General features: G+C 36.2%; 1 protein-coding gene across 1 annotated transcript in view; it reads right to left on the bottom strand.

Moving 5' to 3' along the window:
- Window positions 1-14,865, bottom strand: part of RYR2 (ryanodine receptor 2) — a 663,784-nt gene that overhangs the window by 168,893 nt on the left and 480,026 nt on the right. Inside the window, exons 48-54 of the mRNA XM_058669392.1 lie at window positions 11,770-11,890; window positions 9,249-9,418; window positions 7,873-8,093; window positions 6,528-6,618; window positions 4,161-4,301; window positions 3,243-3,406; window positions 369-447 (exon numbers count right to left, since the gene is read on the bottom strand). Of these exons, the coding sequence (XP_058525375.1) occupies window positions 369-447; window positions 3,243-3,406; window positions 4,161-4,301; window positions 6,528-6,618; window positions 7,873-8,093; window positions 9,249-9,418; window positions 11,770-11,890 (987 nt within the window). The remainder of the gene's footprint in view (window positions 1-368; window positions 448-3,242; window positions 3,407-4,160; window positions 4,302-6,527; window positions 6,619-7,872; window positions 8,094-9,248; window positions 9,419-11,769; window positions 11,891-14,865) is intronic.

Raw genomic sequence — 14,865 nt, 5'->3', positions numbered from 1 at the left:
TAATATAAAACTACACGCAAAAGTTGTATTAACATGTAAATTCCAAATTTGAATTTCTCCTCCTGAAACTTTTGTTGATTGCTGTACTTCATCTCTATGAACAGTAGGTGTGTAGAAACTGTACTTAAAGTTTAACAGATCTTTTGAATCTCTAATGTTGTGCCCTTTATGAAAACAAATAATCATATATGAACAATACTTGTGTTAATGGCAAAGCTAGATAAGCGTATTAACAAGCTGTAATTAAAGCTCTTTAATTTAGTATAGCTTTCATTTTAAAATAAGAAAATAATGATAAAAATATCTGACTGGTTATTACTAATGACTGCATTAACAGTATTGAGCTAAAAGGTACTACTAGTTTTTACCTTATCCATTGACCACTTGTCGTGGGAATGTTCTGCATATTTGTTAATGAAATATTCCAACTTCTCAGGAATTGTAATACTGGGAAAAATAAACAAAAAAAGGCTTCATTTTCAAGCAGTTTACAAGAAACTGAATCAAAGTTGAATTCACAGCTTACTGATGGGTATATCCCACTCTATGCATAGACTTACAGAAAGTATTAGCAAAATAACAACTTTTTGATATTTTCAGAAACATAAAAAGCAAATAAATTTTTTGTTCATCTTGCATTGATTCGTATTTTATTATGTGTTAATATAACAAATTACATACAATCAAATGTGTAGCAGTTATAACTAACATATATTCAAGGTGAAGAAAATAGACTGTATCCAAAAGAAAACAAACCTTAAATCAAGATATGCTGAGACTCAACAAGCATAAGAGTACAATTCTCTCCTACGTTCTTTGAAGCTATTCTCTTTTTTGCTTAAATCCCTGTGCAACAACTACATGTAATCAAAGGCAGCTGATATTCCAAACTGTCACATTTCTAAAATGCACTATCCTTGAATTATATCTAACTAGCGATGTTAGTAACTTTAGCAATATCCTATATATTGAATGACTATATTTAGCCTCAAATATCTAGTTTACAGAAAAGTAACTAAATCATGATTTGTAATCAATTATGTTTTTACTTAAAAGGCAGAAACATGAGGCAGTGTGAGAGAAAAAGAGACAGTGACTTTCAATCTGTTGGTCTACTCCCAAATATCTGAAAGGGCTGTGGCCAGGCCACAACAATGCTGGTGGCAGGGATCCAAGCACTCAGACCACCAGCTGCTGGTTCCCAGAGGGTACTTTAGCAGGAAGCTGGATTTAAAGTGGAGTTGGGGCTTAAACCTATGTACTCAAACATGAGAAATTAAGCAATATCTTAACCACTAAGTCACACTCACCCTTAGGACTAGGAAAAAAATTAAAAAAAATATATATATATATTTGTCTGAGAGGGAAACAGAAAGAGAAAGAGCGAAAGAGATAAGCAGCTCCCCTCTTCTCATTGGCTGCTCAAATGTCTGCAACATTTGTGGGTGTTCCTAAGCAAAGCTGGCAGCAGAAAGGTAATCCAGCTTCCCACTGGGTGGCAGGAACCCAGTTACTGGCACCCTCACCACTGCTTCCCAGCGTCTCCATTAACAGGAAGCTAGAGTCAGGAGCCAGTGCCAAGGACTAAACCTGTATGTGTGGTATGGCACAAAAGAATATCAGCCTCTAGGCTAAATGCTGGGTCTCCATGCTTTAGAATTCTGACATAATTTATTCTTGATTCCTTTCATTTTAAAATTCATATTCAGTCCTTTGAATGGATGTCAAGTACAGGCAAGGATGACCAAATCTGATGAGGAATGTATGACTTAGGAGCATTAAATTCATACCTGAATTAAATGTTAAACATACATATGATTCTATTAATTAGTTAATATAGCCCACTAATGCAATCACCTGAGACTATAATTTTGAATAAAACCTAGTATGTGATGATTTCCTGTTCTTGTCCAGCAAACTTATCAGCTAGTAACTGAACTATATGACATAGACACACATAAGATACAATAAATTAAAAAGAGAAATCAGTCATAACGAGATTTTTGGTATCTCCACGAAAATCCAAATTTGCTAAGAAGTCCCAAAAAGGGGCAATTATAGGTAAATTAACATACATGCCCAATACTTACTAATTAATTGAATTTGATTAATGAACACCAACACTGTGACATTACTCTTTAAAAATTTTAGATTATAGTACATGTTAGTGAATCATACACTTACCCATGTAGGAATGTGAACATGTGATATATTTTTTTTTACTTACTTTGGAAGAGATACAAGGATCAATCACATAAGCCAAATAATGGGGGGTAGAGTCTTTTTTCACAGGACTGTCACCAAATACCAAACATGCACATTTAAGGCATTATCAAACTAATGGCATATCACTTGGGCTGAAACTTTGATTGTCTTTTTCACACTAAACCAGCTGGGGGCCACCTGGAAGCCATAAATCTGAACTCCCAAGCAAATTCAGAAGCTGTGGGTAATAACTATGAAGTGACTACCTTGCTAAAACTCATCTGGCTGAGTCTCCATTGGAATCGATAAGCGTGGCATGAAGAGGCAGCTTTCCTTGCAAATAGGGAACCATGGTCCTACTTAAAGACAGTAACAACAACAAAATGCTGAGACTTTGAACACCTGAAGTATCCACACATCCTACTACAGAAAAATTTATGCACTAAGTACATGTCAGAAGCTCCATAACATTAAACAATGTTGTTCATGTTTGGTTAAGGTTGTCAAACTGCATTCTAACTGTGCACTAAACTTTCCATAAAAACTCTCATTGGATAGTTCTTTCAGTCTCACGCTGTGCTCAATGATGCTGAGCCTCAGCTGTGAACCCTGAGCCCTGCTGAGAGGCAGTGATGAATAAATTACTCCCTGCCAATCAGGGACAGAATGGCACTGCTTGCTGGGCTCGTCTAAGAGAAACATGCCATACAAAGGTTGACTGTAGTTATTAATAAACCTTTCGGATAAATTTTCAGCTAAAATATAACTTATACTTACTTCATTCTCATTATTACAAATATTACACTGTAGTTCTATACAGACAATCCTAACTATGTTGAGTACCCTAGAAGGTACAGTTTATCTAGTTCTGATACTGTCACTTTGCTATTGCTTCATAAGTCCAAGGGACCCCTATTGAAAGGATACTAATTGAAAGGGGGCATGTATTAGATAAAGTTCACTTTAGTACCTTATTCAATTTCAGACTTCACACATCATTTACAATAAAAATCTGCTGCAATAGAAAGAGTCCATACTTTGAGGTATCAACAGGTTGTGGGTTAAAGTTCCCTTCAGAATCCATTGATGACTGTTTTTCCATCATACTGACATAATTTGATTCCATGTAGTCTGGAGGCAAAGCTCCCGCAACGGCACTCAGGCAAGGCAGTGCCAGTTTGAAAAGTTCTTGTTCATATTTCTGGGGAACAAAATAGGGGATAAGAAAGTACCATATCATCACAGAGCAAATATATTCAGTATGACTACTGTGGCTGCTACAATGTTGTTGGAGAAAATCTGAATTACCCTGGGCTAACTGACTGCCTGATAATTCTCTAGGAATCATTTACAAGTGAACTTTCCATCATCTTTTAGTAACTACTGATAACATTACTCTAATCTTCAAAGTCTGAGAATTTTAAGTGATTTTAATTAATAATGAGCATACAAAATGCATTCTGATTTTCTCTGAAATCAGTCTTTCAGTCATCTGAAAATACCAAAAATATTCATTATAAATACGGTGACTAGAAAAAAAAAAGTCTACTATATAATGCATCAGTGAACAGTAGGGAGGGAAATCCCCAAGTAAGACAGGAGATGTAATTCAGCAGGCCACTGGAATACTGTGATTTGATAAGGTTTTACATTTTTATATTTTAATATTTGATGTTTTTTCTTTGGATTTGTAAGATTGCCTGGAGAGGCAACAAGAGACAGAGTTGAATGTTCAACATCTGAAGTACAAATGCACCAGAATCTGGTCAACTAAGAGGCAGTTTCCTGACATACAGAGTTATGCTAAATTCTGAAATAAGTGCTACCATAATGAGTAGAAAAAAATCAATATAAGCCATATTCTCAATATCTGCTAGTTGAAAAAGGAGAAATCAATAATGTGTGGTTTCTTATTGGTCTGTCAAAACAAATATATCCACAAAACATTAAATTACCTTTTGAGACAGGGCATCAAAAATGCCCCAGAACAACTTTCTTGATAAATGCAGCTCTTCTTCTGAGGCAGCACCAAAGTTTCCCCATCCTCCAGGCAGGCAGTAATATTTCCAACATCTTTCATAATGATTTGTCAGCAGCTATGTGGGAAAACAATGATCAGAGCAGGGAATGCAAGATATCTTTCCTATTTTTCAGATTTCCCCTCATCCAGCACCAGATGTTATGTGATAAGGTCAACTGTGAACTAAAAAACTGCTCAATTCCATAGAAATTATCTCAGAGAATACTATTTCCTTTTTATACTACCCACATTTAAAATTTAATATTGTTACATTTTGAGTCAATACCCAGGTTTAAAAAATGTATCTTGGACAGTATTCTCTACCAATTTTTTAGATATGATACAAACTAGATGTGCTCTCCTGACTGTTGATAACTCACAATTTTATGAACTGTGACCTCCTGGAATCCATAGAAAATCAAGGGATTGATGTCAAGGTGATGTAGTGGCCCAATAAAAAAACCAACATCTATGATTATTTTTCCTCTCTTCTGGCCTATATTTTATCCCTCATTCTTTTATGATTTGCCAAAATTTTCCTTCTATCTTTAAAATTTCAAGTCGGCTATACTTACATAAATTGTTTGTATCTATTTCCTTTTTTTAAAAAAGATGTATTTATTTTTATTGGAAAGGTGGATATACAGAGAGGAGGAGAGACAGAGAGGAAGATCTTCTGTCTGATGATTCACTCCCCAAGGGGCCACAATGGCCAGTAGTGCACCGATCCAAAGCCAGGAGCCAGGAGCTCTTCTGGGTCTCCCATGTGGGTGCAGGGTGCCAAAGCTTTGGGCCATCCTCGACTGCCTTCCCAGGCCACAAGTAGGGAGCTGGATGGGAAGCTGGGCTGCCAGAATTAGAACCGGCACCCATATGGGATTCCAGGCATTCAAGGCAAGGGCTTTAACCTCTACACTATCACGCCAGGCCTTGTCTATTTCTTTGCTGAATGGGTTCAAACCTTACTAAGTTTTCATCTATGTATATTTTGCTTGTACAATATTAAATTAGAAGTTCAAAGAAAATGATACAATCTTTCACTTATTCACCAGTTTGTTAGATAATTCCTTTACTTGTATTTGACAAACTAGTACAATTACCAATAAAGATTAACCACAACTATTTGAATGCTTTTGCATACCGAGAAGACAAATTGCCAATGACTATTGCTATTAAAGCTAATTGCCATCTTTTATTATCAGTGCTTCCTTTTTAGTCATCCTTTTATTTACAAAATGCAGACACATATAAACATACACACAAATACACAGAATATATTAATTCAAAGAAAGATGAAATATGAGATTTAACTTGCTTCAACATCTAAGTATTTACACTATTAAAAGGTTTTTGCTACACATATTAAAAAAAGATGACATTATTTTGCAGGTGTCTTTTAAATTAAAAAAAATCCATTATTTTGCCTGATAAACTTGTTGTGTTGGCTAGATTACTGGATCTGGATTAACACAATAAATGAAAGGAACTTTTTCCCAATTTAGTAAGAAACAATGAGACTTGGGCCAGGTGTGATAGCCTAGTGACTAAATCCTTGCCTTGCATGCACTGGATTCCCATACAGACACCTGCTTGTGACCTGGGAAAGCCATGGGACCCAAAGCCTTGGGACCCTGCACCTGTGTGAAAGACCCAGAAGAAGCTCCTGGCTTCTGGCTTCTGGCTTCAAATCAGCTCAGCTCTGGCCATTGTGGCTACAGGGGAAGTGAACCAGTGGATGAAAGATCTTTCTTTCTGTCTCTCCTTCTCTCTGTAAAATCTGCTTTTCCACTAAATAAGTCTTAGCCAAAAAAAAAAGAAACAATGAGGCTTAACAGTTTAAGCAGAGAAAATACCAGTGAGTTTATCATAGTATGGGATAACCTATAACTGCATATATGAAGAGTTTAGTTTTTATCCCTGTGAAATGGTATTTGAAAACTGCTATTTCATTACCAACTTAGAAAATATTTTTACAGCTTGTTCATTATCCCTTGAGGTTGCTAGTAACATTTTAGGCCTGGCCTATGGACACTTTCTAGTTCGACAATCTCTTTACTTAGTGGTCCATTTTATTTCCAACTTATTTTCATGGAAATCGATCTTTGGAACTTTATAATCATCATTACTTGTTTATTTCAGATTGATGTACACATGTTAACAACTTATATATCCATTTTAATAATTGTGAAAATTCTATTATTAAAGTCCAAATATAATTTATAGAAGAGATATGAAAGTTGCTTCAGGAAACAAAGTCAAAAGAAACAGTAATTAAGTAACCATAAACATTTCCTAATCTTACCTTAAGGGGCATCTTTGCATGTTCATTTAATAAAGGGACATCAAATACTAATCTTCTGAGTAAGTGTTGCATCATAGAAGGCCTCAACTGGCTGTTGGAATAACATTTTATTAATGAATATATGTGTCTCAGTTGACTAGACAATTGACTAGTAGACAATTCTAATTACATAGCCAAGAATCCTTGCTTATGGTTCTGCTCAGATGATTCTAGCTAATTCTACGATTGGTTAGTCCACACTAGATTTGGTACGTTACATTTCCCTACAAATCCCTGAAATGTGAAGATACCCCATAATCGCTACATATTCCTCTTTGTGCCTTCCCTTCTCAACACTAAAAGCTTCAGACCCTTCGCTTTCTTCATCAATTGGAGTAAATGCTTCCTTTCCCAATCTAGCAGATAATCAGAACCAGAAAGAAGAGGGTGCATAGAAACAAGAAACAGGGAAAAAACATTGAGACAATCATTTTGCTAGAGAAGAAGGCAGAAAAAAGAATACACAGTGAACAACTATTATGTAAGGAAACAACAAGCATTTCACCTCAGTTAATACTTAGAAAATCTGGATATTGGTGTCTGATTCCATTTCACATTATTTTAGGTCAAGCATATCGTTGAACTACATTCTTTTCTGCACACTGCGCTCAGTCCTATCTCAGTCCTCAACCCATACACTCCACTGCAGACACTGAAAACCTTCCTTCACCCCATGAAAAGTCCTGCATGCTCCAGTCCTTCACCTCTCAGGGTTACCTGACCACGTGAAACGAATAATCACATTTCCAGGGGCTCCAGAAAATGGTCACCTTCACTGTAAGGACTTCAGTAGGGGCAGATATGATAGTGGTTTTCATATTAAAACATTTCTAGACTTTTACTCATAGGTAATGGATAATGGATGAATTAAGCAAATATCTTCATTGCTATATGCAAGAAATTTTTAATAATACAGCTGCTTAAACACATGTTTAAGGTCTTTTTTTCTTATGGAAGAAGATTAAAACAATCACACTCAGTCTAAGAGGATAATATTCTAATTCTTTACTGAAGTAGCAAAAGTACTTCTGACACATTCCCCCCAGAACACCTAGAATAATATTTTATTAATTCAACAGAAACTACATCCACTACCTATAACCCCTAGGGAGGTCTGGAGGAATAGTGCTGAACTTGACCAGGAGCAAGGGTCCTTCACTCATACTTCACCTCAAAAAACTATATAAAATGAAATAATCTTTTTGTTACAGAAATTGCTTTCCAATTTGGTAAATTTTCAAGGGACACTTAGTAATTTTTTTTTAAGGAAGAAAAAATATTGGCATAGAGGTAGCTGTCTACCTACCCACAAATAGAGAGTAAACAAACTTCTATGGAATCCCGTTGAGCTTTGGTAAGTGAGCAGCCCTTAGAAAGTCTATACACAGTATGAAGTAGTGAATCAATGAGGGAAGCATGGTGCTCTGTGCCAGCAAAAAGAGGAGCACATCTTGTTAACAAAGGCAGGACAGCTGTGCAAAGGTACCGATTGAGGGCCAATGCCATGTCTGTAGCACTCAAAGCAGCCTAAAAAGAAATTGAATAGAAAGTCATTTGTGGTTGGTAGCAGAAAACATCCGAAGGAATGAGCCAGTTTATATGCAATCTCAGTATCTAGAAGATGTCATTAGGTTGAAAATGAAAAAATATATCTTTAAATGTGATTAGTATGATCTTCACTACTAAAAGCATTTATAATTACAAATTGTTCACGAATAAACAAAAACAAACAGAATGCTGTTTACTTTAGAAGCCCAATTAGTTCAGGTTCTATCACGAAATATCATTGGTAGGGTCTACGTAAGACGAAGATACTAAAGACATCAAAGATATAACTCCTTTCCATTGCTGGCATGGGAGACAGAGGTTTATTCTCATATATACCTCATATTCATAAATCCATTGTGAATTCCATTTGGTAATATTATCTGTATTTTTGCTCATGTTCATCAGCATTAATAACCAAATGCTGAACGTATTACTGTTATCAACTGTATTATTCTGGTTCACCATTTCATATGAAAACACAAATTTCATGAAAAATTTTAGTCAACTGCAACAAAACAGCCAGTTAATCAGAAAATTTAATGTTTAAAATGTAATATTGTAACTAATATAGTAACATTTAGAATTTCAGTCTGTTCTACAATTTCTCAAACAAAATAATCTTTTACACTGTTTTAATGGAATATTCTCCATAGGGAGAGACTAACATGCAGGATAGATTCTAATTAATCTGTACCTTAACAGATGATGAAACCAGAGTGATACTGTTGGCATGATTCAACGTGGTCCACTACATTTCCTTAAAATCTTAATTCCTTTCATTGAAAAGCATAACCATGCAGGTCAATATGTGGTGTAACACTAACCAAAAATGAACCAGAGTCGCTGTGACCTCCAAAATGAGTGTTAAATGAATTTCTAAAGCACCCTATTTGAATGTGATCATGACTTGGCTTTGTCAGTTACATTATTCAGTGAATTCCTTGAGTAGATAGTCTATTTCATCTTCTGCTTATCCACTACTTACACATGAAAATTTAACAGGTACTCAACACATTTTGATAACAAGTGAACATACATTAGAGACTATCGTAAGTGTACGTATGCAAAAAAACATTACACATGTGAAAGGATATCGTACTAGAAAAAAGAGGAAGTTAGTTGTTCACATCCTACCGTATCTAAAGAGGCTGCAGCTCGCAGATCGGGCAAAAAGCCAACCTCGAGAAGATGAAGGAGGAAATCTTGCACCTCAATTCCATAGACCCTGTCAAGGAATAAAACCATGGCTGCCTTGTGATCTGGGCAAAACCCCGCAGACATGTCAGGTTCCACCACATTCCCATCTAAAAGAGAGAAGGTGATATGCTGTTGTCAATAGTCAGGCCTAACGCTCAGGGATCACATGGCTTCTCTGCAGCCTTGCTTATGTTTTCCATAAAGTTATCAATGAATGGGTGTTTTGGGTTCAACAGGAAAAATGGCCACACAATTTAAATCCAAAATCACTTCAGTATAATTTGGATTCCACACTATGTGTGTCAGCTGCTGAGACACTGGGAAAGAAACCAAAAGGTATTCTAAATTTAGTCCTCTTAAATTAAAAGTGAGCATCATATCAAATGTAAACTACAGTTTTCCCTCTTTTTGGGGCAAGTCCCTTTTTAAACATTAATAAAATTCAGGTACCACATGTGTGACTACCTCAGACTGGCAATCTGAGCCTGCCTGGCCAAAAGCCGCAGGACTATGGGATCGTCCCTCTAGTTTTCTTACCAAATCCCTCTCTCATTATTCTAGGTACACTCAAGCTCAAGAATAAACATGATAAAAGAAATGTAATAAGACCATAACTAATACTGAGAGAAGACACAACACTATCAATTGATAGAGGCAAAGTTCACATGCTAAATAACACATATTAACCACTGTTACTACTAATTAGTAGGGCTTATATAATTATCTGACTTGTCACTGGATTAAAGAAATGGTGACAATTTAAATTTTGCAGTTAATGCACAATAATCATAAAATAAAAACAAGTGGGTTTCTATTATCTGTGAAAGAAAAGTAGTAAGAGAGAAAATGAGCAATTAACCAAGGACAAATGAATGATACATTAAAACTGGACTTTGTTCTTTTCAGAGTGATAATCATTGAGATGTTGAGACTATAATCCTTACTATTAGGCAATATATTGCTTAGTTTTGGGAAATAAGTCATAGAAAAATATTATTAGAGCACAACAAAGCAGGAAACGAGGTGGGATGTGAAGGTTTTAATGTGAATTCTGAGCATTTTTACAGCCCATGTTCTTGGTTCTTTCTTTTAACCAATCTTTTCCCACAATTTAAGACTTTCCCATTTCCTAATCTATATGTCACTAGTACTACTCTGATCCCTGGGAGTATGAATTTATGAAAACAAAAGGTAAGGGAAGGAAAACAGAATTTATATAAGTACATGAAGAAGGCAGACAACATGACCTGCAGACACACAAGGGCGGGGGGGGGGAGGACACAAATAAGGAAGTCAAAGAAAGAGAAGATTTTTTTTAAGTTCCAATTTTGCTTTATGATGAAGCTTTAATTACTATGGCAGTTGTTGTCACTCCATATTTGCATTTACAAGGTTGGCACACATGAGACTTGTCTGTCTCAAAACAGAGCTGGCAGACAGCGTAAAATGCCTCTAAGTAGAGACTGATCATGTCACTCTAAATGTGAAGAGTTACAGCTTGCCTTAACAAAATAAGGCATCATTAATGACAGGCAAGGGCTATATCATATACTTCCTATTTGCTCTTATTCTAAAGTTAGACATTTACATAAAGTGACTTAAATATTAAAGATCCAGTGAAGTAAGAAAAACTGAAAAAGAAGTAGAATCAAAAGAGTAAACAGCATAACTTGGGATGTAATATCTTCCTTTAGTATTCCTAAATAATTTTATCTTTTGCATTTTCTCTTTAATCTAGAAAAGATTACTTCTTGTAGCATACATGGGATTTAAATCTTTAAGTCAGAAGCCATGTACACCAGTTTGAAAAGAATAACATTATTATAAAAAGACAATGAAAATCATCGAATATATAAATTAAGGATAGAGTTTAAGAAAAAAAAAGAGAATGTAGAACAAGAAGCACACGCAAGGGCAGGAGATAAGAATATGCAGTAATCTTTTCTCCTCTCTAGAAACTACTGGAGATATCATGTAATAGAATATTAAAACCTCAGTAGATAAATGGCACAATAAGTTAAAGTCACCACTTGAAGTGTTACACCATGCTGGGACCATGGCTTTGAGTTCTGACTGCTTGGCTATTAATCTTCCTCCTTGATACTCTGTCTGAAAAGTGAGTATAAAGTGGTCCAAGGACTTGAGCTCCTGCCATCCAAGTGGGAGACCATGATGGAATTCCTGGATCCAGGCCTCAGCCAGACCTGGCTTTTGAGGCCATCTGCAGAGTGAATAGGTAGATAAAAGATTTCTCTCTTCCTCTTTGCCTTCAAAGCAAATAAACCTCTAAAGAACAATAAGAATGTAAAATATTTTATTTTATTTGGAGTTATTTCTTTAAAGAAACGTAAGTGGTTTAACTCTGTAGTAGGTTGGTATTGAACACCAATTACCAGGGTTTAAAACTTGTTGTCTTCTAATTTTCTAATGAATCATGCAGAACGTGAGCTCACTTTACCTTTGGCTATCGTTGGCATCTGAAAAGCAATGCTGATCACTCCCACCAAATCTCCCAATGGAATTAAGGATCTCAAAATAGACCTGATTCTGATAGCTTCTCCCTTACCAGCATGAATCAACTACACAGGAAGAAAAATAAATGAATATTAGAACATTTTGTGAAATCAATTTTATAGTTCTACATAGGAAGTTTGAAGTCAGGGAATCTAAGCTAGATCTCTCAGAAATTCACATACAAATTCACAGGTATATACAAATTTCCATCAACAGTAACTTAGCCAAACTATGTAAACTACTATCTCAGCCAGTTGGACTTTCTGTTAGAATAAATTTTATAGACACTGGGGTACTAAATCCATTGAAAATGTAAGCTAATGAATGCTTAATTGCTACTTCAAATTACAATTAGATATGTACCCATAACAAAAGCAGTAATGCAAAGGAAAAAATTATCTCCAGACATTGAAAACCCACAAGTACTTGATTTAGTTCGTTTGTTGCTTTGTGTTGATGAATGAAGCATTCATTTATACTCTGCCCGGATTATCATCAGGAATTGGTGCACACTGTGTAGGAACTCATGAACATAGATCCTATCCGTTCCTTGGGTCACCACTGACTACAGAAGCACACAGGATGACTATGGGTCTGTAAGCAGCAAGAGTTCCAGGGAGCCCCCTGTTAGACTGCTGCCTCTGAGAGCCCACATGGGCGTTGTTTCTCTCAGCTTGGTTTCTGACACACAGTAGTTACAAAGATGAAAAATGCCAGAAGTGCCATGCTGAATGACTTATTAAATAAGATTTCTTTTCCATATTTAACATAGACATGCCAACAGCAATAAATGCTTCTGTTTATTAGCATGCTTTTTCTCTTAGTTTCTTTGATCTTTTCACTGAAATGGAGAAGAAAAATAACATAATTGTGAGCATTACATTTTTTGTTTATAATCATATTCACTATTCAGATATTCAGTAAATTGTCTCCATTCATTTAGAGGAAAAATGTCATTAGCAGCAACTACAAGTTTTAACAAAAAATTGGACTCTGGGTTTTTCTAACATTTCTTTGTCCTGTGGTTCCTTTCTGTTCAAACAAAAGAATATGCCAAGAAGGTTTAACCTACAAAAGTTACAGAAAGATAGAAGAAAAAAAGAAAAGAAAAGAAACAGGTGGGTATTTGGCTTGGCAGTTGAAATTCTAGTATTCAGTATTTCATACTGGAATACTTAGGTTCAAGTGTGGACTCTGCTTCTGACTTCAGCATCCTCCAAACGCATACCCCTGGAGGCAGCAGCTGATGGTGCAAGTCTTGCGTTCCAGTCCTCCATGGGATAGACTTGGACTGACTTCTCAACTTCTAGCTAAAGAAGGGCCCAGGCCCCAGCCACCGTGGGCATTAGAAGAGTAAACCAATGGATAGGAATCATCTCTTTCTGTCTCTGTGAATCTTTCTGTCTCTGTTTCTGTCTCCCTCCCCCTGAAATCCACTTTCAAGACTAATTTGTTTATTTGAATGTTAGAACTATAGAGGGAAGGCATGAGATGGGAAGAGAGATTGAGAATGAGTAAATGAGTGAGAGTTAGCAAGAGGTCTTCCATCTGCTGGTTCACTCCTTAGATCACTGCAGTGTCAGGAATGAGCAAGGGTGAAGCCAGGAGCTTCATCCAGGTCTCTAACATGGGTAGCAGGAACCCAAGCACTTGGGGCATTTTCAACTGCTTTTCCCAGGATTGTTACCAGGGAACTGGACTGCAAGAGCAGGAGGAAGGACTTGAACTGTACCCATAAGGAATGCTAGTATTGTAGGTGGTGATGTAAACCACTATATCGTAATACCAGCCTTTCCTCAAATAATTTTTTAAATAAAAAATATGAAAGAATATGGATAAGGGTGCTTTATAATAAATGCCTCCAGATGATGCTTATTCCAGGTTAGAAGCTGAACCTGCTGATCTTAATCCTAGCATTAGTCAACATTTTTGGTTTTGGTTGTTTTTCTTTTTTTTGTTTATTCCTTCTATTTGATTTTTAATTTCATGGTATAGTTTCATAGGCTCTGGAATTTCTTCTGCCCCCTCTCCAAATTCCCTCCTTCCCAACTTACTTCCCCCATATTATTACAATAGTACAGTACTTCATAAGCAGTCATAAATCCATCATTCTGCTGTAAGTTTGTCCTGACACTATTGGTACAGACAATGGCCAACAGTCCAGCACCCTATTATCAAGACATATACAAATCTAACAGCCAGCAGGTGTCAGCCAAATCAGTCAATGAGTTTTAAACACCAAGTTGTTTCACATTAGCAGGTTACGAAGCTAATGTTTCACATTTACAGGCTATCGGTTAGTATTTTTAAAACTTAAGAAATAAAAAGAAATAGAAATGATTAAAATAAAATAGAAAATAGAGCACTTCAAAAGTTTTTGAAGGGCCAGCATGATAGCTTTTTAAAAGTCCTTGCCTTGCACACATGAGGATTCTATATGGATGCCAGTTCATGTCCCGAAAGTCCCACTTCCAATCCAGCTCCTTGCCTGTATCCTGGGAAAGTAGCTGAGGATGGTCCAAAGCCTTGGGACCCTGCACCTGAGTAGGAAACCCAGAAGAAGTTCCTGGCTGCTATCTTAGGATCAGCACAGCTCTGTTCATTTGCAAGCACTTGGGGAGTGATTCATTGGATGGAAGATCTTCCTCTCTGTCTCTCCTCAACTCCATATCTGACTCACTAATAAAAATAAATTTCCCAAAAATGCTTTTATAAAACTGAATTAAAGTGATATTCATTTTGGTATAAAACGTAAAATTTGAAAACCTTTGATTTTTTGATAGTACACACACACATACATTAACTTCAATTTTTGTATCAACATTATCTTAATTCCACTTCATGAAGCTTATAGGGTCTTAACTTCTCACTACCTCCTCACCTTCCCATTTTCCCATAAACCACAAAGTAGCATGTAAGTAGCTCCGTACTGTACCAAGGAAATGACTCTTGCTGGGGGTGGCTTCATTCTGCATCCATAAAGAAGAAACTGTGTTGGGAAGATATATTCTTTTCTTATTAAAATGTGAGGAGGCTATGT

The sequence above is a fragment of the Ochotona princeps genome, chromosome 10, assembly GCF_030435755.1.
Source record: "Ochotona princeps isolate mOchPri1 chromosome 10, mOchPri1.hap1, whole genome shotgun sequence".
In the NCBI taxonomy this organism is placed as follows: Eukaryota; Metazoa; Chordata; class Mammalia; order Lagomorpha; family Ochotonidae; genus Ochotona; species Ochotona princeps.
The sequence above is the reverse complement of the archived record's forward strand: the minus strand, read 5'-3'. Positions and strand labels throughout refer to the sequence as shown.